General features: G+C 37.2%; 1 protein-coding gene across 6 annotated transcripts in view; it reads right to left on the bottom strand.

Moving 5' to 3' along the window:
- Positions 1–22,196, bottom strand: part of LOC103704902 — a 34,481-nt gene extending 12,285 nt beyond the window's left edge. For 4 of the 6 annotated variants that reach the window (XR_003385233.2, XM_008788396.4, XM_008788393.4 and 1 more), the window contains exons 1-12: positions 22,097–22,196; positions 19,754–20,085; positions 18,881–19,069; positions 18,503–18,586; positions 15,093–15,152; positions 14,901–14,945; positions 13,898–14,097; positions 8,176–8,643; positions 5,969–6,095; positions 5,675–5,872; positions 5,443–5,532; positions 4,266–4,328 (exon numbers count right to left, since the gene is read on the bottom strand). Coding sequence is in view for 5 of the 6 variants with exons in the window: in XM_008788396.4 (XP_008786618.2) it covers positions 4,266–4,328; positions 5,443–5,532; positions 5,675–5,872; positions 5,969–6,095; positions 8,176–8,643; positions 13,898–14,097; positions 14,901–14,945; positions 15,093–15,152; positions 18,503–18,586; positions 18,881–19,069; positions 19,754–20,053 (1,824 nt within the window). In the remaining variant the exon portion in view is untranslated. Of the gene's footprint in view, positions 1–4,265; positions 4,329–5,442; positions 5,533–5,674; positions 5,873–5,968; positions 6,096–8,175; positions 8,644–13,897; positions 14,098–14,900; positions 14,946–15,092; positions 15,153–18,502; positions 18,587–18,880; positions 19,070–19,753; positions 20,086–22,096 lie in introns of those variants that run through there. The other 2 variants (XM_008788394.4, XM_026803779.2) reach the window with 2 other exon arrangements.
- Positions 22,197–23,861: the final 1,665 nt, after the last annotated feature.

Here is a 23,861-nt window from a genome sequence, read left to right as displayed (position 1 = left end):
GAAAAAATAGTTGATAAAGGGAAATTGAAAAATATAGGCTTGACACTCGAAGAAACTAGAAAAACCCTAATTCCTTTCAATCTACATGTCATGTTTTCTCTGCACAATTAGAGGACAACGCTAACCAACCACAAATCAAACTTCCCTAAATCAACCTCATTAAGAGTGGTTGGACCTAGGATTCTTTAAGGTAGAGGTGGGTTGATGGGGGATCATGAACATCCATCCACCCTTTCTCCCTCTTTTCTTCTTTTATGTTAGAGCCACATAGATCAACTTGAAATAAAGGGTGATGTCATTTTAAATTACTGCAACCTCATTCTCTTATTGAAACCCCTCAAATACAGAGATTAAAACTTTTAATCTCAATCATTCATTCTGCAAAAACAGAAGATAAAAGGTTTAAGTTCACTTTAAGCCTAGGGTGGCAATGAGTCGAGTCATTTTGAGTTTGGGTTGGGTCAAGATATAAGTATTACATATGAAACCTTGACGCATGCCCAATCCAATCCAAGACTAAGTTGGAAATCTGACCCAAACCCACCCATGGGTCATCTCACTTGACCCGATCCTACCTAGCTAACCTGCAACATACTCCATTCACATGACCAGAACCCACCAATCTGACCTCAACCTGATGCCCCTTACGCAGCCAGAACCATGATGGTAGAAAGAAAAAGGAGTGCATTGTGTGGCCTGGTGCCTGGTGGGTTTCACAATGGTATAAAACAAAGATAGGAGATATGGGAAGGGATTTAGGAATGTGGGTTAGGAGAGTATTTTAGGAGTTTTAAATATGCATTGAAATTCCATCCAATGCTTGTCATTTTCAAGGATAATTATTTAAATCACACCAAAGAGTCCAACTCCTTGTGAACTTATCTTAACTATTAAATTGATTTGGACTGGGAAATCTGACCGGAGCAACCTTAACAGAACCAACTGTCATGACCCGAATCAAGTCAAGGAGCCAACCTCTAGCCAACCAGATTTTGTCAAGATTAGGACTTCAAACCAAGACCCAAACTAACCCAAATCCGGTCAAGTGAAGTCGAGTCTGGTCAGTTGATTAGGTAAGGACAAATTTTTCCACCCCTATTTAGGCCCATGAGAATTGGGGAGGAAAATAAGTCAAGGATGTAAGTCTTTGAAAATTCCAATTGCATCATTGGTTATTTTAAGAGCATAGCATATATTTTCCATGTCCTCTAGCATGCGTGTGTAGAATTCATGTTCGACTCCAAAATAAATGGTATGATTTTGTATATAATTGCCTTGTTTTGGAAAGTATATATGCATGTAAACACATTTGCCACCAATGCAAAATATCTATATAATCCTTCATTCCTTCCTTTATTATGCTCTCCAATCAAAGGCTCCAATGATTCTTTTATGACTGCTTTGCTTTGAAAACCCACTCTTGCTTTCAAATGGCTTCAAGCTTTCCATTAATTATATCATTAATTATTGTCATGAGTTTATATCAAATACTAATTTTACAAACATTTTCTGTTATTACCTTATTTGTGCTTAGATTATACAACCATCTTAGAAAATATCAAACTAGCATTATGTATAACTTATCATTCATAGTTCTGTAAAGACTTCTTCAGAACACTAATTACCTATCATTTAAAAAACCCAATTTCCCAGCCACCCAAACGTGCTTGCATTTCCTCTACCACTTGGTACAACAGTAGTCCATACTTCATACCTCTACAGAGTTCCTGTGAGTATTTCCCTTATTCTCTTGCACCCTTTCCGAAGCTTCATCAATTTATATGACCTATCACTTGATGGTGCAGATGCATCGTACACAGATTTTGCAAATTTATTCTCCAGTAGAGACATCATTCAGCAACTTCCCTCTCCATCTTTCTTTGATCATGTCATAATTTCACCAAAAAATTACATCCTAACTACAAACGCACCAGAGATGAACAATATCTTTAGGTCCTCTCTTAGCACAATCAATCATAACAAAGGTGGAAAACCAGTTAATATATGTACAAGATGGAAAAAAAAAGACATGGAAAGAGGAAAATACTAACTCCATCAAAGATTTCAAACTCATCTTAAGAGCGAGAGAGAGAGAGAATAAGATGTTGCCTGGAAACATGATGCCATAGTCATCCATTATTGCCCTGAAAAAGAAACTCCAGTATGACATTGGTCCAGGTGCAGAAGAGTAAAATCACAGCATTCTCATATACTGTATGATTTATGAACTTACCCTGGAATAGGAAACCTTCTGGAATATATGATTGTTATTCTTTGTCCACAAACTTCTGGTACCAACACTTACCGGGGATGACCACTAAAAGATGGTTCCTCAAACCCTTTCGCACAACATAAATACCAGTAATTGATGGAAAGGGACCTCTGTTCAAGGAAAGAATACAGACTCCCAAGTTTTAAAGTTCATGGAGCAGTATGCAAGATGAAAGGGGACCAATATGTCAACTTTTCTGCATCATCACCTAATGAATAAGAATTATGTCCTGCCTCTTTATTAGATAACTCAAGCAAGCATCCATGCCCATCAAAATCAAAAGCATGAAGCAGGCAAAGAGAAGTTGTTCCAACTTCTCCACGCCCTAGAGTCTTGAACATATAGGTGAACATAAAATCCAGTCAACATTTTCAGCAGACCAGCTAGCATACCTATCCTCTCTTTCAAATTCCTGTAGTAGGGCTGAAAAGCATTCAAGACATCCAAAGGCCAGTGGTCTAGAACTAATGCCTCCAAGGACCTTTGTCAGACACAATACCAAATTCATCATAACCATTTCCCTTCACTAACTTTCGATTCATTTGACTGGCCAACAAAGAGGCAAAATCCAAAAGCATTACCTAGGATAGCAAAATCTATGATCTTAACATCTTCAGTCCTTAAAACTACAAGCTTCTTTAGGACTGACCACCAACAACCATCTTACAAAGCAGTAACCATGGATACAGATTAGTGAACCATGAAGCATCAGTCTCATTGCCACTAGTTTGTGGACAATTGTGTAAAATGCAGAGACAACAAAGAAGAAGGTAAGTAATATTTGACCTTTTTTTTTATCAAATAAATTTTTCCTATAAAATAGAGGAAACACCCTTGCTAATACCTCTTTTCAAATAATTTTGTCACTGGAGGGTTGCTTATAGAAATGTTCAATCATTTATCTAAAATTGAAAGATAAACATATGTCACAGGGAGATCTTAATTCATCAGCCAAATCTTTCTCTCTAGAGGCCACAGATCCCCCATCAAATCTTAATGTTGCTTATTCTTTGCCAATCCATGAAGAGATCCTTTTCCCATCGATTTCATGTTCCACATATTTCCTTCTAGATAAGTTGCATCGTTTAACTTGTCAATAAAATCTCAAGCTATTACTATGATAATCTCTGCCTCATGATCCCAGATCATATTTGGCATCTCCCTTATGCCTCATTCTGTAGTTTATCTACAAAGGAGCCTTGATGTTTAAAGTGCAAAGAGAAATGTCGGATCGCACATGGTCCCACTGCTTCTAGCAGATAAATCAAGTCATTCTTTAACTTCATGGTACCTCCTCCTTAAATTCCTTCTAGGATTAAAACTCTAACAAACGGTATCCCTAGAATCTGGAAGAGTATAATACAAGAAGCAGTGTGCATGATCACTTACACTGGCAAAAGAAGATCACAAACTCTGCTGCTGCCAAATGCAAGCTAATGACTACGAAAACTGAGTTCAGAAGGTACCTACATTTTAGCACTAGATAATATGTATCTCGGCACCTATAACTGGCAAAATAATGGAAGCTCTTTTCCTTATCTGAGATAGGCAAATGCATCTGATTTATTGAAGCCTATCATCATTACTATGACAAGTCCTGAAAAAAAAAGAACAAACCAAAAACTCACTCATTCATATGGGAATTAACCCCAGGAAAAATGACTGGAGCAGGGACTTTCCTCATGGATATGTTCAATGAGACCAAAAAGATAAAAAAGTTCTAAAAGTTAGCAAATGTGTTTCAATCAGTAAGTGACGAACTGACTTTATAGCTTATAAATTTTTAATGAGAAATCTTTAGATATTAGATCTATCTTGTAATCATGAAACCATCGATCATAAAGTCCAAATAAATGAAACTATGAAAAAGTTAGTAAGATGAAGAATACAATGGAATAAGCACATGATTCTGAAAGGAGCACATCTCAATCCTTTTTTCGTTTTTTGCGCACATGTGGTGAGGGGAGGTGAGGAAGGGTTGATCATGACATACCAAATTAGAGCAGACAATAACTATTTGTTTCTCCAAAAGTGCCCCGGCAAACATTGTGATTATCTGTCAAGTGCAAAACTGTCTTGTCAAATATAAGAGCTCCATATTGAGATGAAGATAAAAATAACAAGGACAATGCAAAAACAATTCTACTTATTTTTTCCATATCATGGAGAAGAGAATACATGCATACAGTCACATTGTACAGAACAATTTTATGACAAATGCTATGGTGCCTAAGTGCCAAATTGCATGGTTGGTTATCCAAAATAGCATTCTTCACTGGATCTATTGTCTCCATTGTCCAAAGTGCCAGAAAACCAAAAACCAAATGGTTGAGGACTTTCTATCTATATATGAAATAATTAAGCATGAATTTGATGAATATTTGTCAATAACTATACCAATGGTTTACTCAGACATATGGTTGGAAAGACTTCAAAGTTCCAAACTAATTGAATTTTAATCAACATATTTTTAAAATGTTTACACCATGAACCCGGTGATGAATGGGTTGCACTATGGAATCAAAGCCGAACCCATTGAAACTTTTAGGTCAGGCTTTGAGGTTTTTATACCCAACCAGACCAAAACCTGCATAACTACCAGGTTTATTACATATACAAACATGCACATACATACCTGCCTACATAGACACATACACACACACACACAAAATACATATATACATATATAATATTAGTTTTATTTATATCCTTCAATTGAAAACCAAAGTAATGACACATTAGAACATGTATAGACTTTACGTGTATCTTTTCAATTTTTAGTCCATTTATTGCTATATATTATTTATCAACTGTTTGTTGTTCATGATTTAATTTTTGTAGCATGTATTGGATGTTTCATTAGTAAACTTCTTAAGAACGGGTTGTTTAGGTTGCTTAACTCTTCAAGGTATCCAAATATTTGATCTCCGTTGGGTACCCAGAACCAACCACTAGCCAAGCAAACCCAATACACAGATGTTAGACCCGAAACCTCAATAGGTACAGGTTTGGGTTTAGCGAAATAAGGACCCAACCTCACATATGTACATACATACATTAAAACATACACACATACATTTGGTCACTTCAAAAAATGAGGAAGTCAAATATGATATTTGCAAACAATCTTCTAATAAGGGAGGGGAAGATACTCCAACATTCGTACTTACATTTTCAAGCCTCAGACATCCACAAATGCATGCAACCGTCCATACAGACAAAGCAATTGCCTCCTCCTCAGCTAGCAGTGCACTGTGTGCCTGAAAAATCAAGGCCATAGAACATGTAGGACCTTTATATCAAACTTCTACATATGAAAAGATCTGACTTGTATCATATAATGCATTACTGCAGCCTTTGGAAGTCAAATTGATGGCTAATCCTAGCATAAGCAGAATGTACCTCAGCCACTTCTAAGCTTGTATTGCAAGATCTAAGATCAACGGTGGAGTCAGCTATATGAAGAACTGTTTCACCAGGCCTGTGAAACTCCAATGCATGCAAGTGCTCCAAGGGCTGGAAGATAAGCTTTGAACCCCTGGCAGGGCATTGTAACACATAATATTCACAAATTATCTGTAATGATCCATGACTGTTTGCCTGACAATTCAATTAAACGTATTAAATGAAAGAGTACCTAAGAGCACACGGTTCAAAAAACCAAAACATGAAACACTAGTTTCCGAATTATCATACCTTGGCCCATTCTAGAATATCACTGTGAACACTAGAATCTTCCTGACCAGAGGAAGATGGCTCTTCCAGCTCTACTTCATCCGTATCACTCCTAAAATTTCTGTCTTCACTAGGAGAACCTTGGAAACTGCATATGTTGATGCCAAGAATTACAATGCTAGCTCAGTCATTTAAAAATAGAAATTCGTCAAACTAGACTGCCAACACAGCTGTGCAACTGCTAATATAAAAACTAAGCCCTCAGATTATCACTAACTCAAGAAAAAATATCTACTCTCTAATTTCAAGTTTTCAACAGAAAGCTGTGGTGATAGAAACATTAAATATCCATAAATTTATATACGTTCACAGGTGGAATGTTAAGAATCCACCCATTGTGCCCTTAGCCTTTATTCGTATGTCACAATGATTTTTAATGGGAACTTTTGTGGCACATAAGTTCCATATTATGTCATTCATTGAAAAAATATATTGCAGACAACAAAATTGGAAGTAAGCCCAGGATACTTTTCATAGACCACTATGAAAGATCTTATATATGCTCCATGAAACTTTAGTCAAGGTTTTAAATGACGTGTTATACCATTATGATACAAAACCGATATTGACCATCATTACAGTTACAACAGCTGTTATTTGCCTCAAATGGTAGCATTTCAAATTTTTAGGATTTTAGGTTATATGCCCTTCCAAGTACGGCTTATTGCATTTTTACCCTCCAAAAATTTCTTTTTTGCATATAGACCCATCAAAATATCCTAATTTTGCATGGGTGTCTTTACCATTACATTTTGGATGACAGCATCAATAAAATTTAACATTCATTCAGTGTGTATTAAAGAGAGCTATATTTTTTTAATAAATTTTTCAAGGTTATTAATGCAAAATGAAAATAAAGTCACAGTACGCTTCAAATGGTTATTTATTAACACCATCAGAAAAAAAAAAGCATCCATGCAAAAATAGGCTAATTTGAGAAGCATATTTGCAAATAGTAACTTTCGGAGGGTAGATATGCAATAAGCTATATTTGCAAGGGTACATATGAAAAAAAGAACCTAACCACTATATAACAGCTATTATAACGATTATAATTGAAAATAATGAGCAATAATGAAAAAAAAATGGTGTTATCTTTCCATTCAGTTCTCATTGGATGGGAATTATTATTTTTTGAAATGTAAAATCATTTTTGAAAGGACTTTTTTTCAGAAAATTTTCCCTGAGAAATTTGATGCAAAAAAAATGAATTTTGAAAAAAAAGGAGAAAGGTACAGGTGAAAGTAATGGCCTTTACTTATAAGTTATGATCGGCCATTATAACACTAAAAAAATGGCTATAAAAGACGTATCTTTTTCTCTTATTATTAGAGAGGCACAAAACTGTTATAGCAGCCACTACAAACTGTTATAATGGCCATTACAACAGTTATAAGGTCATTATTTGAAACCTTGGCTTTAGTTGAGAAGCACCAATATGATTCCAGATATTTGCTGGACTTTGCTAAGAACTTTGCATATTTATTGCCAAAAAGGTTAATAAGGAAAATATTAAAAAGAATAAGAAATGCAAGAAACAAGTGAAAGTTATATATATTAATATAAATTTAAAACACAATTTTTGTCCTACTGATTTTCCATAAAACTTCTGCACACAATAAAAAAGTGCTAAACAATCTGCAGTGAAGTATTCAAACTTCAAACTGAGCCGAGAATTTAATAATATTATTTAAAACCAAATACACTTCAAGTAATCAAACATTTGGATAAATTTATCATTTATAATCTCAAGAACGACGAATAAATAACTTCAGTGGTAAAACACAAAAAGGTCTCTATTAAAAGACCGAAGTAAAATTCGAAAAATTAGGAAAGCCTGGCAATATTCTCTTTTGAAAATGCATAACATAATGGAATTTGTAAAAAGTAGTAGTGACAGAATACCATTCATCACAACAATTCATTTGACAATCATCCGGATTGAGATAACATCCCAGGACCACTTAAGTGGATGCAATGCACCAGTATATTTCAATTCAGAAACGAACCAGAATAATAATGCATCCACTTTAATCTTGATTATACCCAAATACATTTAGTTATTTCAATCTACTTGCCATGTCCATCGGATCCCAACAAAATGTCAGAACAATTGCGCCGAAAAGGGAGACTTATCTAAAGAATGGATCAGAGAAATAAACTTCTACCTGGCAGATGATTCAGAGCTTTCGTACAGGCAGCACCGCATATGTGGCAAAACAGCTTCTGGAATACGCCTTTCAGATTGCCTGCCCCTTATGACCTCATCGACAGAGTTATCATGGCTATCTTGAATGACCAGTCCAGATTCTCCTTCAGTTACAAAATCTGTTGTTTCTTGATTGACATTCAAAGCGGTGCTATTCTGGAGGACTTCCTTAGAATTCAAGTTCACTTCATGGAACTGGTTATCCACAGGTTTCACATTATCAGATATTTTCTTAGGGGTAGAAATTTCTGTACTTGAATAAGAACATCTCATCAAATTTGTTGCATCCTCGGTGCAGTGACGTTCCTGTACAGGACTACTGGTTTTATCATAAGTGCTGTCTTCCACAGAAATTTCTTCCGATGACAGCAAATTTAGCATGTCAATGCCTTTTGTTAGCTGCTCGAACCTTTCTTCAATGAAGATGCTGCAGAAAAAAGGAAGGCATATCATGTGCGACGCCAACAAAAAAGCATATTATGGCTTTCCAGAAATTTAAAAGGAATCATATCAACCAAAACTTGGTCTGTTACAGCAGATTTTTAATGGCACAGAGAGCCAAAATGCATGTACTCATGCACAGCCATTGCAGAGGAAGGTCACAGAAGGAAGCGCATGGCAACATTTTTTTTTTTATAAAGAAAGAATAGACAGTATCCAGCAGAAAGCATTTTGGAACATAAAAGATAGTGATGAATTTGAGACTCCAATTTTTTTATTATACTTTACAAGAAAGTATGCAAGATAACAAGCATAACAACATAAATAACATACACAGACACATAACAAGAAACAGCAACATCACTAACTGAGTAACATGTTAAAGAGTCACTAATTGTGATAAAGCTAGTCATTCTTGAGGAAAATGATAAAGCTAGTCATTCTTGAGCACTAACTATATCCTATTAGAAGTAATATGATAGAGAGCGGAGCTTGCCTCGGAGGAGGCTCATCCAACAGTCAGATCTAGTAGAAAGGACGTGCATCCAGTGGCTGGGTGTAGTGGAAAAAGGCAATGCCCCAGGTCAATGGTTCCTTCATCATGAGTCCACTGACTGGAATGTTTAAGCCAATTATTCCCCTAATCAAAATCACCATTGCAAGTGCATCAAATTTGGAAAAAAAAACAATTTGAGATAATGGATCAAAGAAATTGCCAGTGTGGGACCACCAACCATATGGCTGATCACTACTGAAGGTTCCATCATAAAAGAATCATGCATTGGAGAGTCAAGACTGCAAAATAGCTTTTAGAGATGGCCCTTTAGAATCTATCTTACATAGGCAACAAAGGAGTCCTTTCTCCAATAAGAGCAAGAAATAAAAAAATATCTAGGCACTCATTATATTTTCATGTTGATATCCAGATCTTTTTTCTTGTGTTGGAATAGTAGTTTTATTTCAAGTATAATTCATTTGGAGTATCCCCGTTTGGTACAAGTTAGATTAAAAAAGTTTGGTCATTGGGAGTGCGTTCAAGTGCAAATTTGTTAACCTCCTCCATGGATTTCCAAGGAACTTAAATTGTTTACTCTACAAATGTTTTCGACTGTTTTAAGTTAACATAAAGGCCTTTGCTAGTACAGATTTTGAAAAAAGGAATGAATCAATAAAAAGAGAAGAATATAATATCTTGGTGAGCTATTGATAATCGCGTGTGCATGCTACACTAAATCAAGAGTTCTAAATTTTAGAATTTTCCATGTAGATTCCGCAAAGTCACTTTACCGTCCACCAAGGTTTGAAATACCTAGCAGTTTAGCGAATAGCAATTGATTCCATATTGTACTAAGGCCTCAATACGGTGCAGAATAAATACTACCCAAAACCACCCCTAAACTACCCAAAGCAAGGGCGAATCAAGGTAAGTCCACCCCGTAGAACTGCATTGGAATGAAGTGGTATGCTTGGGTACCTGCTTAGGAAGTGGGTTAGAGGGCAATTCTCTTTTATTTTCCACCATATGAAGGTGGAAAACTAGAGGGAAGAGAGGACAAGCTGCTAGATGGGTTTCATATCAGATTAACCAATATACGAACCCCTTTTAGATTGCAAGTTAAGCGATGTTATGCAATATTTATGCATGATAGCGACTGGTACACTGAAAAAACCTTGATTGGAGAAATTAACTCGATACTTTTTATCTTATTTCTTACAAAGATAAAGCATTTAGATAAGAAGAAACAATAGGAAATGCAAATCCAAAGTTAGAAGGACAGAGCCATACTAAAGGCATTTGGGGCATATCCATGTGTATCCATCAATGCCCTTTCGCTACAATCCTCAATAAGGCACGTGGCACACCACCCTTGGTCAATATAGCATCAATCCACGATATTTTGAACCTTGCCCGCCACTTAATGCCAGAATATCCTCCATTTAATGTATTTTAAAAAAAAAGTTTTCAATATTCATGTACAATCCCAAAATATGTGGCCCAAAGCCTTCCTTTCTTAGAAATCCCAAAAACCATTCTGAAGAATTTTCTGCCCCCTATCCCTCCCTTCTTAAGAACTTACACATTTTTACCTAAGATTCTTAAACATAAACTTGCTTCAAAGTTCAAATCCTTATCAAATTGGGAAGTTTGATCCAACAAGATTTGGATTCTAAACTTCTATTATATAAAGAAAATGGCTGGAGTTGAACAGGCAAAGCAAGATTCCTAAAGAAGTGAAAACTCATGTGGGAAAAAAATAAAAAATCAAAATCAAAGCATGCAAGCTCCACTATTGAGAGAGTGACTTTCTTACTAAGTTCCCATGTTTTTCTCCACGTCTCATGCAAGGCATGTGACAAAACCGAGCTTAAGAGATCGTTTCTATTTTTCTTATTAATACTTAATGTGCATTGTGCATGCCTAGTGATGAAAAAATGCTATCAAATTTTTAGTTGAAGCCCACGAGGCACTGAAGTTCCATTAGTTTTTTCCTCATTCCTTCACCTTTTGCTTGCCTATACATGGTAGTGCACGTGTATATAGCAAAAACCTTTTTATAGAGGAGCGTTGCAAAAACCCATAAGATATGATCACCCTACCACGGTACCACCAATTTGGGGATCAGAACTAAGACTGGACGGCATCACTCTTCCTCTTCACAACCATAATTGCCCCTTCCGTATGCCAGTGAATGTTGACTCCAACCATTGCTGACAAGACCAAGGCAGAACCCTTTGTTCCAAATGTTTGCCGGGGCCCCCACACCCACTCTTTTTTGCCTTCTCATTCCTTCCACGCTTTCTCTTCAAACCAAGACATCCATGCCCCATCTAGCTCTACTGAAAACTAAATTAGGGGAGAGAACAGCTTAAGGTGGCATAATGCATGGTGGATCAGTTGGAAAGGTAAGCTGGTGCTGACTGAAGCCTTGCAGCCTTGCAGGTTAGGAGAACAGAGGCAACAAGTTCCACTAAATAAGAATGTATGGGCCAAAACTGACCAAAGAAGGGTAACAATGTCAAACAAGTGTATTTAGGCAAGGAGGGGTGAGATATAAGACCAACCGTTCTCGAATCATTTATGGACTTAACAATTTCTTCCTTTTGTATCTGTTTTACTTTTAACAAACCATGCTTGTTATTTTGATTTTAAAAAATATTTCTTTTCTTGTACAAGCATGGGCAATCTTATGGTGGCAATACTGTTAAGTCTTTGACCATCTCATCAGAGTTCACTTTTTTTTTTGCTAGGACGTATGTATCATGCATAACGGGTACAGATACAACTAAGAAAATCAAAGGATAACAAGTCTCAGAGTGCACCAGGTAGGTCTCTCTCCCACCCACAGAGTATGCCCAGAGTGGTTGGCCACATATGAAGCCACCCAATCCGCTGCCCCGTTGGCCTCTCTATATACATGCCTGCAAGACCATCCCACCACGGACCATAGCCCAAATGTCCCTGAGTAGCGGATGGTAGTCACCCACCCCACCGGCACACTGCAGGATCCAGCCAATGACAGTCGCCGAGTCGCCCTCGAGCACCACTCTAGCCCGCAAAGCCCGACGAGCATAACTCATGCCAGCCCATGTCACCCTCAGTTCTGCCTCCGAGACCGAGGTGTCAAAGATCTAGCAGCCACCAGCACTCTGGACGTCGGACCTCTGATGATGAAGTCGACACCCCCTACTCCCACCATCCAACACACAGCCGTCAAAATTGATCTTGAGAAAACTCAGGGGTGGGGGCTCTCAAGTAAAAAAAACACCATACGAGACGCTCCACGAGCAGAAGTGCAGCCCCAAGTATTTCGAGCTACCAAGGGTCCATCTAACAGCTGTGCCTGCGTAGCCTATGCCGCCTGGATTCGTGCCCGCTCAGCCATGAATCTCGGTGGGGGACGGCTCTCACCAAACGTCCAGGCATTCTTGGACAGCCAGATCTGATAAGCTGTATAGGTTGCCGCAATAGTCGCCTGTCGGAATCGCAGGGCGATATCCCACCGTCCGATCATTTGCAGAAAAGACGCTGAATTACACCACACCTATGGGATCCTGGTGAGCTCCCAAGTTTTCGTACGCTGACACTAGAACAAGGCGTGGTCCACTGACTCGTCCACATGACAGGGGCAATGAGGGTAAATATCTAAATTCCTACCACTCAAGACGAGTCTTATCGAGAGCCAACCCCAGGCGACCTTCCAGAGGAATAAGGCCACTCTCAAGTGTAGGCCGAAGCGCTAGATCCAGACAACGTCCACCCTCGAGCGTTGCACACCCTGGAGGACACTGTAGACATCGCCCACCCTGGCTTTAGCACAGCAAGTCGAGCTCCACACTCACATCGGGGATGGCACAACCCGGAACCGGCACTGACCGGATCCTCTCCGCAAACTGATCTCCGAAAAACTGGGCAATCCAATCAGTGTCCCATCCCGCACCTCTGAGGCGAAGAAGGTCGCAGACTCGTAGTCCTCCCGGGACCTCGACGCTAACCATGGTCGGCCACCGCCTAACCGGAAGTGAGTCCATCCAGGGGTCGTCCACTGCATCAACAATGCCCATTGCCGATGAGTCATCTGCAGTTGGACAATACCAAAGGCACATACCTACAGATCTCTCGCCACATAGGAGAGCGGCGCCGACTCCTCGCTGGAACCCAGCAGAACCGTACCAAGTAGCCATCACCTAACTTCAAAGACACTGCAGCTCCAAGACAAATCTAGCTGTGTCGGGCGATCAGTGCCTCTCGCCTCGTCAAGAGGGATTGCACCCCAGTCCACCGGCACGAGTCGGCTAGCATATAGACTCCCAAGCCACCAGGTGTACCCCACGGCCACTTTCACTACTATAATGTTAATATTCTTTGCTATTTCATCCAATTTTACTAGATGGTTTTTCTCTCTTCCTAAAATATTTTTGCTTAAACACCAATTTTGAATGCACAAAAGTACACCAATTTTGAGCAAAATGAAAAACAATATGCTTTTGATAGAATGCCAAGGTCAAAAAAAATGGCACAACCTTTAGTTTGGCAGTGGTAAAATGAAGTTATCACTATTGTTGTGTTTTTTAGTAGCAGTATTTGATAGTAAATCTAACAAGTTATCAATAATATCATAACCTCTTAGATAGAAAAGCTGAAATACCAACCGAATAATATTGAACAAGACAAATGGAAAGCCAAAGATATCTAAGGTATCACTAAAAAAGGAAAAAAAAACATAATAATGACATTTTACCTTCTCAATATACCAAAATGCAGCTCAAAGAATGGAAGCCTTGATAGAATGCAATAGCACCGAGATGTTGTTATTATGTGACGGCTTAAGGATGGAAAGAAGCTTCGCTCTCCTGTAAACATGGAAACTAAACTTGAAGGTTTCCGTACAAATTCTTCAACTAAAACACAGCATCCATATAAGGTTGAATCATCAGCCACCTGAGGAATTATCAAGCTCTTAGTAGTGATCTTTTGACTGTACTATATTGACAAAAAGAAAACACTGGTCACACATACAGCATATGTTTTTCAAATCTACTGACATATGAAACTAAAGTTTTTGAAATTTCAAACATTCAAAACCAATAAAACATAAAAACTAATTACAGTGATCCCAATAGTCTAACTATCCAGTTTGAGTACAAGTTGGTCGGATAAAAAGTGTGGAAAATTAAAAATTAACTCAAAGGGAGACTATGAATTAACAAAAGGGCAAGAATAAAGCATAGCTTCTTGTCCAACCACCACTTTGCGGAACAAAAAGAAAGTAAACCAGAACTATAAAAATTCAAAATGTTGTTTGAACTTTTCTCACTTAAACTTTCTTGATAAAGAATTGATGCCTAAAAAAAACACTAAATAAAAGGTTTCATTTTGGAGTTAGTATATCATCAGGACAGAAGTGATCAGTTCATAAGTTTCAATTAAACATGATTAATGGAACAACAAACATCTAGAAAAAGATAAAACATTTATATACGAGGGATAGTGAAGTGAATCTGTAAACAGCATACAACACTACCCAGATGGTAACAGAAAGTTCTGGATAACATCAGGTTAAACATGTATTCTATGCTAAGGACTACAAAATGTAAAATTGCAAAATAAAACTCAAATGAAGCAAACAATAAGCAATAATAAGAACAAAATTAACCGAACTGAAATTATAGTTAACAGAAACTCAAAACTAAGAAAAATAGATGGAATCTGTAAATTGGTACAAAATGATAATAAAAAACCACCTGTAAACGAAATACAAAAGATTGGTCGCTTTGCTTCAGCTGTTCCTGCAAAAAGGGCATTAACTCATATCAAAAGCAAATCTCATTAAGGGCTCGCACGGTTGTAAGAGTGTTTTAGTGTCCAAGTTTTGGATGTGCATGATATAAACGAGATGTTAAAAGATAAGCATCCAGTTTAAGAACAATATTCACCTGCCCAAGCAGTATTTCATTCAGCTCACTTAGTGAGGGAGTTCTTTCTACAGCATGAACCTAAAGTTGAAAGTCAAACAACGTCAAATATAGTCATTATAGACAGATAGTTTAATGATAATTATCCAGTAGATGTTTGATAGCATAAGGGAAAAGATATAACACAAAATAGATGTAAATAACCTCAAAGCAACAAAATTATCTAAATTAAGGCACAAAAAAATATTACCATCTACACAGGATTCAACAGCTAAATTCTTAAATAATACCTATAGAAAGTACAACTTAGGTACAAATGTGGGATTGCTTCAAACTAGGATAAACAAATAGTTCAAGTACAAATATCGGAAACCAGTAAATGCTGAATAAAGCTAAAACATGTTTCATTGGTATCCTATTATTTAATACTTTTGATAAATAGAAACATACATATATCAGGATACTTTCAGATTTGTCCCAAAAGGGGTGGTGATATTGATCTAGACCCATTTGCCTAATACCACCCACCAATCACAGCCTGTTGGGTTTGCAGGTCTGGATACAGGTCAAAGATCTCTAACTTACCAGCAGATCAAATTGGGTGCAAGTCAGACCATCTCAATTCTTCAGGTCAAGGGCTCAAGGCAACTAGATTGAGTTAAATTATACTATTACTGCATATATACGAAAATAAGCCATTGAATCAAAATATGATTGCTTTAAACCTTGAGTGATCGACCTCATGGGAAGAGCAAGTGACCCAATCCCAAAATCCATAGTTTCTTGTCACCTCCAAGCCTTTCCATTCCTCTGATCCCTCCCATCTCACAACGCAATGGCACCTCCTCTTCCGCAACCGACAGTCCTTTCCCACCAGCAGACAACCTCATCTCCTCCCACTTCCCACCTACCATCATTCAAAGTCTCACCGCAACTCAAGAAAACCTAGCCTTCTCCTTCATCATGGGTTTGAGCCAAACCAACCTCAAGAGCAGGATCTCCTCGACCAGTTGGACAAATACCATTAGGTCCTTTCAAAAATTCAATCTTAACAAGGTTCTTCTCGGGTTGAAGGCACCAGCAAGCCCCGAAAGGGAGACTAGGGTCCTTCATGGCTTAAACAAGGTTGAGGAGGTTCATATGCCATGGGCGACAGCAACAGCAGAAGCCAATATGATCGAGGCCTGGAGGTATTAGGTGACCACAGCAAAGAGGGATCAGCAGGCAGCAACCACTGCAGTAATGTTCCCAATGGTGAGGTAGATCCCGGTCATGGAGACTTGGCATATGGCAATGGCAGAGGGAAAAGGATGGGCTTCACCTTAGGTTTCTTCGATGGTGCTTCCATTCATGGCAGAGTTGGGGATGGAGAATTGCATTGGGCTTCAAAAGGGAGGAAAAGGATCCTAATGGAGTGTTAAAACCTTAAACAAAACCCTAAAAGAAACAAATAACATATATCAGTTCATAATGGGTGGTGATAGCCCAGACTTGTGTCACATGTTCAATAAAAAAGCCCAAAACTTGAATAGGCTTGGGCATTTGCGAGTTAGAATTCTTGGCCGACCAGTGGGAGGGTCAAGTTTAAGTCTGCCCATAGAAGCACGAGCTATGGCATTAACCCAACCAGGATCAGCTCGATGCATTGCCACCCTATGTCCACCCCTATTTCAAGGATAATTCCTGGATACATTGGGAAAGAGAGAGAGCACGTTCGTTTTCCTAAATGTTGACCTTTTAAATGATGGACATAATGGACAGTTAAGTTTCGAATTTATAATGTTATTACTATTTATTAAGTATGAGCGGTATTCTATGGATTGAATGATGTCCAAATGATGGAGTTTGCATATGTTATCTTATGAGGTATAAATTATGAAACTTTGATTGCTCATTATCCTATATTTAATGTATTTTTACATAAATGTAAAAACTTCCATATTTACTTATTGTTACATCTCAGTCATATAGCATTTGTATCATGTCATATACTCATATCTTCATCCCATATCCATTTCCGTGTTCCACAGCTTACAATAATGTGAAGCAGTAGCCAAAGGAAATTTAGACGCGATACTATGAGATATTATATAAAGTTATAAACTAGTGTATGCACATACACAGATATAGATTTATGCAATTTCATTAGCAATAAGAAAATCTCAAACACCTGCTATCCCCTCTCTTTCTACTCATAAAGGATCAAAAATCAAGAGTTCACTTAGTAGATACTAAAGTGTGTCCAAGCACAAAACATTGTAATGATAGGATGTATGGAGACAATTCAGTATGTTGCCAATAGATTGGAAAGTAGTATCAATCTCCATAAGCTTTATTTGCTAGTAAAAGGTCAGATCATTTGCCATCTGGATTGCACTCTGGAGAAGATAGTGGGCAATAAGTATTTCACAGAAGTCAAGATATAAGGCACCAAGGCCAGCAACATTTTTGATAGTATGAGTCTCGTCCCCAAAATTAGAGCAAGATATGGCATTGCTTCTTGATCTCTAAAACATAACCAAAACTATTAGTGTATGAATAAGAAAGACATGCACAATTAAACAAATTGAAGGTACCTCTCCCGTGATAAGACCACTTAGAAGAGGGGAAGAAACATTGCGCACAAGACAAAGGTAATTGTGCAAAAATTGAAAATAAAGTTGATGAACAATCCTATACAAATAAAAATCAATTTTCTCCACTAACTAGATGCTAATCTTTTCATACAATTTAGGAGGTCCTGACTATGAATTAACTCTAGCAAACCAATAGCTAACAAGTCAGCTGTTTCAGATGATTGTGTAAAGGAGAATCCAATTCCAGTAAGTATATCTCAGTGGCAGCTTTTCAAAATAGACAACCTTCATATCCTCATACCCAACCTATCTGCTTCTTATTCTCTAGTGTAAATCATTCGAATTTTCTGTCACATCTCAAATCATTAAGTAGTACCCAAACAGTCAAGATGCCAATCCCGCTAATGTTATACGATAGTCCAAGCCTTGACCAGTCCAGTCCTGAGGATGGTAGGTCCAGAAATGTGCACTATGGTGTCTTTAAATTGAAGTAAATATCAAGACTCAAGTAACATATGTTTGCACAGCTTGGTCTGCTTATTTCAAGACTTTGGTTCGGGTAGTCAAAGTCTTTCACTTTTGGGCTGACTGTAACAAGGGATCATCAAATAGTGTAGGCACTGCAAATGTTGGGAAAGAGCTAGATTCTTTCTTCAATTAACTACTCTAAGTAAGAGCGAGTGGTTGCAATTTTTCCCTTTTTCTTACCTACATACCATATAGCCAGCAAACATTGTAGTATACAATACAATAAAAATTATAAAGACAATACAGAATCTTCATAAAAAGAAAATAATGTAAAGAACTAAAAAAATTAATATATGTATAAAAAGGGGAAAATGCGAAGTGCCAAACCTCCACACCTCCAGGAAAGCAGAAAGAAAGGAGATCCTTATATTTGAGTGGTAGCTGTTTTTCTGGAGGATATACAAATAGCACCTAAAAAGTAGAAAAAAAACAGAACTTAGCCTGCATGTGTAAAGTATAAGTTTGATTTCCAAATGGTAGAAAAACACTCGAGAATTTATATATGAAAAATAGCAATAAACAAGCACAAAGTTGCAGCAAAGTGCAAGGCAAAGAAAGGTACAGTCAACATTCTGGATATGACTACTTAGAAATTGTCGCAGAACACCATAAGTAAAATATATCATTCAAAAATAATATTAAACTATGAAGAACGGCTAACATAATAGAAAAGGTTCTGGTTGCAGCATAGTTGTGGATAAGGACCTGTGGTTCAAGATTCGGTTCAGCATGAACCTGGTGATTGTAATTCAGCAAGCTTCTTTGTTTCTTTGAAAAATCATTGTTCCTCTCATCTATCAGCTTTTGAAGTGCTTGGTCATCAACATCAGGATGGAGTCCAACAACTACCATGCTCTCAAAAACCCTAGATGGTTCTTTCATAGGTCTCTGCTCCTGTTACATATAAAAAACTTCAGATGTATGATTAACATATGAACAATAAATAAATAGTAAGGCTCTAGAAACATGTATGGCAACATTATCCGATACATGAAAGGGAAGTCAGGTCATTTACAAAGCCAAAAAAATGCAACAAAAGATAATTTCTAGCAGAGTCGGCGGGCATGTATTTAGTCCCACATCGGTTCTTTGATACTTATACAGGATCAAGGAACCCAAATAATACCTTTCGGCTAGCCATTTTGGATGAGGTCCTACGTTGTTACCAATGGTATTAAAGCGGACCCAGCCCATAACTTATGTAGACTAGGGGACACTGTAGCATGGATCCATTGGGGCCGACCACAGGCCAATCGTGGTGCTTGTAATTAGATTTGAATGGATTTGAACCCTTAACCTAACGAGGACGTCAAAGCTTAAATAGAGGGAGTATGTGAGGACTCGTGCGAGCATGTGTTTAGTCCACATCGGTTATTCGCTAGAAAGATTTTGGATACTTGTATAGGCTACAGAAATCTAAATAATATCTTTCGGCTAACCATTTTAGGTAAAGTTCTGGGTTGTTACACAAAATGGGGGTGGAAATGAATCCAACTCTCTTCTATCAACTAGTTGTCACCCTCAAATACATTGAATGCATGGAGAAGGAGAAGAAGAAGAGAAAGAAGAAGTTTGTACCAGTGATTGCAACTGGAATCTTGCCCATTGACGCTTTTGGCTGGTAAGAACTTCTGGATTGTAAGCTCCCTTGACTTCAGGTGGAGGTGAGAAACCCTTAAACACTTTCGTAAGCTGATGTTGCAGTTTTTGAAGTCCGCTGTTACTGCTATCTCTGGATGAGAAAACTACAGATGGGCGTGTTGATCGAACAGTTGCAGCTGAAGCAGCAGCAAAAAATGCTCTTGCAACATCTTCAGTTGTTTGCTTGAAAAATGAAGAACCCCATCCAGGGCTGCCAGAGTCTTCATTCTTATCCATCCTACTTTCAGTGTATCAATTTAATGGATTCCCTACCATTCATGTAAGGAATACAGTTAACTTAAATGCATCAACTGCATGCGATTGTCTCGGGTACATCAGATCAGACCATAGGTCATGACATTACTTCACAGGAAACTAACTCATAAAGAAAGAAAATAAAATAAAATAAAAATTTATGACTTGCGGCCAAATGAAATGACAGAAATACTGAGGATTCACGATAATGAGATAAGAAAGCATTTATTTGTCTAAAATGAGTGCTTACAATGCTTTTATTGTCTTTCAGGAGAAAAGTTTGGATTCTGGAAAGCATTGTGCAGGGCAACAAGCTCATTATTATCTATGCAATACTAAAATCTGGAGAAAATTATTAAATATAGGCAACAGAAAATGGTGCACTACCCTTTTTCGTTTTGTTAAATAAATCTGTAGTAGTTAAAGAATGAAATTTATGGAAAGCAATCTAGCTGAAGCTCACGGAGATCCCAAGCCGACAACTAATAGGTTACTTTTGAGTATTATATTATTTTGCAGCGCTGATATGAGAAATATTTGACGAGTGCAAAATCCTTATTGTGACACTGGCCTAAAATGACCACCTCAATTCATCAGTTGTTCCTTGGAAAGAAAATGTTCTCTAGCTCATAAAATATCAAAGGCACAAAAAACGAGACATTGCCTATGAGGACATAAATAAGATGGCATAAGAACTTCAACAACATTGATCATGGGCAGTTACATTTCAGATGATGATACAAATATAATACTAGTTTTGAGAGATAATGTTGTGATTGTTCTTGCCACTGGCAGAAACTAAAAGAAGGTAGGCCAATAGAATTGACAGATCACATATACAGAATGCAACCATACCTCATGATTTTCACTAGAATATTCTTTTGCGAATAAAACAAATACTGGATAAAATATCATGGCAGCACTAATTGTAAAACAACTAAACAGATACTGGATAAAATTTAAAGGCTTCACCAATTATTTAAAAAAAAAAAGAACAAAAAACTCCATAAAGAATATATGTTTGTGTCTGTGGAGAGAGTAAGCAGTGAAAACAATTCAAGTGTCTTTAATAATCTGTCATAGGAGGAGAAACTAAATGAGCTCACAAAATCAAATCATTCCTGACCGCAGCAATTGCTTCTCATCAATTATATCTGGAACCTCATGTTTGATTGTCTGGACCAATTGTCTCTCATCTTTGCACCACTATTTCAATCAATGAGTATCAATTGGCCCATGATAATAAAATATCAATCTTTTCCAATAATCAGATATCATCAACAACCATCTTTCAACAGAAATATGAACATTTTAAGCTTGGTTGCAACACATTCTCATATCGGCCATCTCTCTAATTCCTCGAATGTGAAAAGCCAGATAAAACTTACAAGCTATTGCAATAGTACAAAGGAGAGACTGACACTATAGAAATTTCAAGAATTTCTATCAAGCACACAAAAGATATCACTTTAGTTCTTTTCATAATCAAAGTAACAACAACAACCTTACAGGCATCAGAATCAGAAGCCTGGTTTAAATTTTTCAATGACTTTATTGAGATAAATTCAACACAACTCCTTTATACATCAAATATGTCCTATACTCCTATTGGTCATGAGAAGAGTCCCCATACTACTCCATGCGGACCATTTCTTTATGCACAACTTCCCTAGCACGAAATGGGCGTCCAAGAACGTCAAAAAAGTTCCCTTTTTCCACAGATTCGTCATCAGTTCAGCAATGATCAACAAGCTAAGAAACAGAATTAAGGATTCCCGTCGAGTAAACACCCCATATTTTTCCGAAGAATCCCACATCATTCAAAGAAAGAAAGCACTTAGAAAACTCGATAAAAGTGAAAATTTCCAAAAAATACGCAAGGTTTTCGATTCGACAGGAGCTGGGCCTCAGCCTCCCGATCATATTTCACCAAACATCCCAAAAATAACCGAAAAAAGCAGAAACAAAGGGGTAAAACAGAGTCCTAGAATAGAAAACGTAAACAAAGCGATCAAAATCGATCACCTGCTTGAAATCGAGGATGGAAGAGTGCAGCAGCCGCCGATGTCTTCCCTTTTAGGACTCTCTCGATATCTCCGGCCAAGAGAAAGAGAGACAAGAAAAAAGAAACGGCAGTATATATTTATTATACCGGCATATAAAAAATATTGATTTGTACCCAAAAAAAAAAAAATCGATTTATGTGAAGCATATCCTTCCCAATTATCCATGCTACAGGGGGGGATTTAGAAAGGGATTATACGCAGCCATTTAAATGCTGACACGAGTATAATTTGCAGTGGGACCCACGTAAATTATTTTCATTTGCATTGCTTCCGTCCCTGCAATTCGATCTCCATTTTTAAGCAATTTATTGAGTAGTTAATTAATATTTTATTTTAATTAATAAAAAAATATTGTTAATGAACTACATAAAGGAGACGAGTTCGCGTACCCCGTGTGAGCTTACCGGCTCGCTGTCTTCTACCACTGAAGCATCTGACCGGCACATCATACGGGCTATGTGGAACGGTTATGATTCACCCTGTGACTTGCGATGGACTTTTAAAAGTACCAGCAAGTTGTCAGATATACGACCGTAGCGAGCCGGGTTTAAATCCCAGCCTAATCTCAATTTTGACTAAATTTTCTCTTATTGTGATTTTAAAAATATTAGTAAAACTTAGGATAAACTTTGATAAATGCTCAAGAACAAATGTAATATATATATATATATATATATATATATGAAAAGTTTATCAAGCTCACACATATGATTTAATTGGTAACAAATCTATGAATTGATTCAATTCTTCGTGGTAAGAGGACTGTTCATGTGGAAAATGGGTATTATTATTCTTTTACTATTACAGATAAGTTGAGAAATATTTAAGACTAGAGTATTGTGGCAAGTTTGATTCATATTTTTAAAATATTGAGGGGGTTTATGAGAGATCGAGCATGTTTTGGATGAGGAGTAACATAAAGGGTATCATATTTTATTTGGCATTTTCATGGTGGATGCCAAATTGCCAACATGCATCATAAGATATTCATTCGAGTGAATTTAAATTACTTCTTAATTTATAACCATCTTATAAAGCATGATCAATGCATGTACAGCTCATGCTTTCATTCACTTAGTTTGTGTTGGCGTAGCATATATAAAAGTGCCTTTTAACTAGAAAAATGGTTTGAAGCCTAATCTTGGGATTAAAAAAATCCTTCATTATTACATGTGATGAAGAGATCGGTGCTTTTATGCTATAGCCCCGCCATAGATTACACCAAATCTCTTGTTTAGATGGAATTGAGCTTTTTATTACCATCACCGGCCTGTAGTACTGCTCTCATAATTTACGTTGAGCAGCTTCTTTGATGTTTCTGGAGCCATGCAATCTATAACCATAAATAGGTTCCTACTTCCTAGTTGCAATAATGAGTTCTTATGATAGTAGTCTTTAGTAGTTAATTTCTTAAAACAGTAAAGTTATATTTAGAATATATTTATGTTTTATGAACCAAGGCTTGCACGTATAATCATATATTTCCATTTAGCATATAGTTAATTATGATGCCAGTAGGTCTTTTTTCATTTATCTCAAAAAATATATTTAAAATATTTTTTTTAGCAATTGATGTAACCAATCATAAATGCGAAATGTTCGAAAGAAAAATATTGGAAAAAAGTATAAAACAATATTTTACTATTTTAACTTTGCTGATGTTTGAAGATATCATCCTAAAACCCCAAACAATATTTTTTCTTTTTTAGGACGAGCATTATTAC

The sequence above is a fragment of the Phoenix dactylifera genome, chromosome 8 (genome assembly GCF_009389715.1).
Source record: "Phoenix dactylifera cultivar Barhee BC4 chromosome 8, palm_55x_up_171113_PBpolish2nd_filt_p, whole genome shotgun sequence".
NCBI lineage: Eukaryota > Viridiplantae > Streptophyta > Magnoliopsida > Arecales > Arecaceae > Phoenix > Phoenix dactylifera.
The sequence above is the reverse complement of the archived record's forward strand: the minus strand, read 5'-3'. Positions and strand labels throughout refer to the sequence as shown.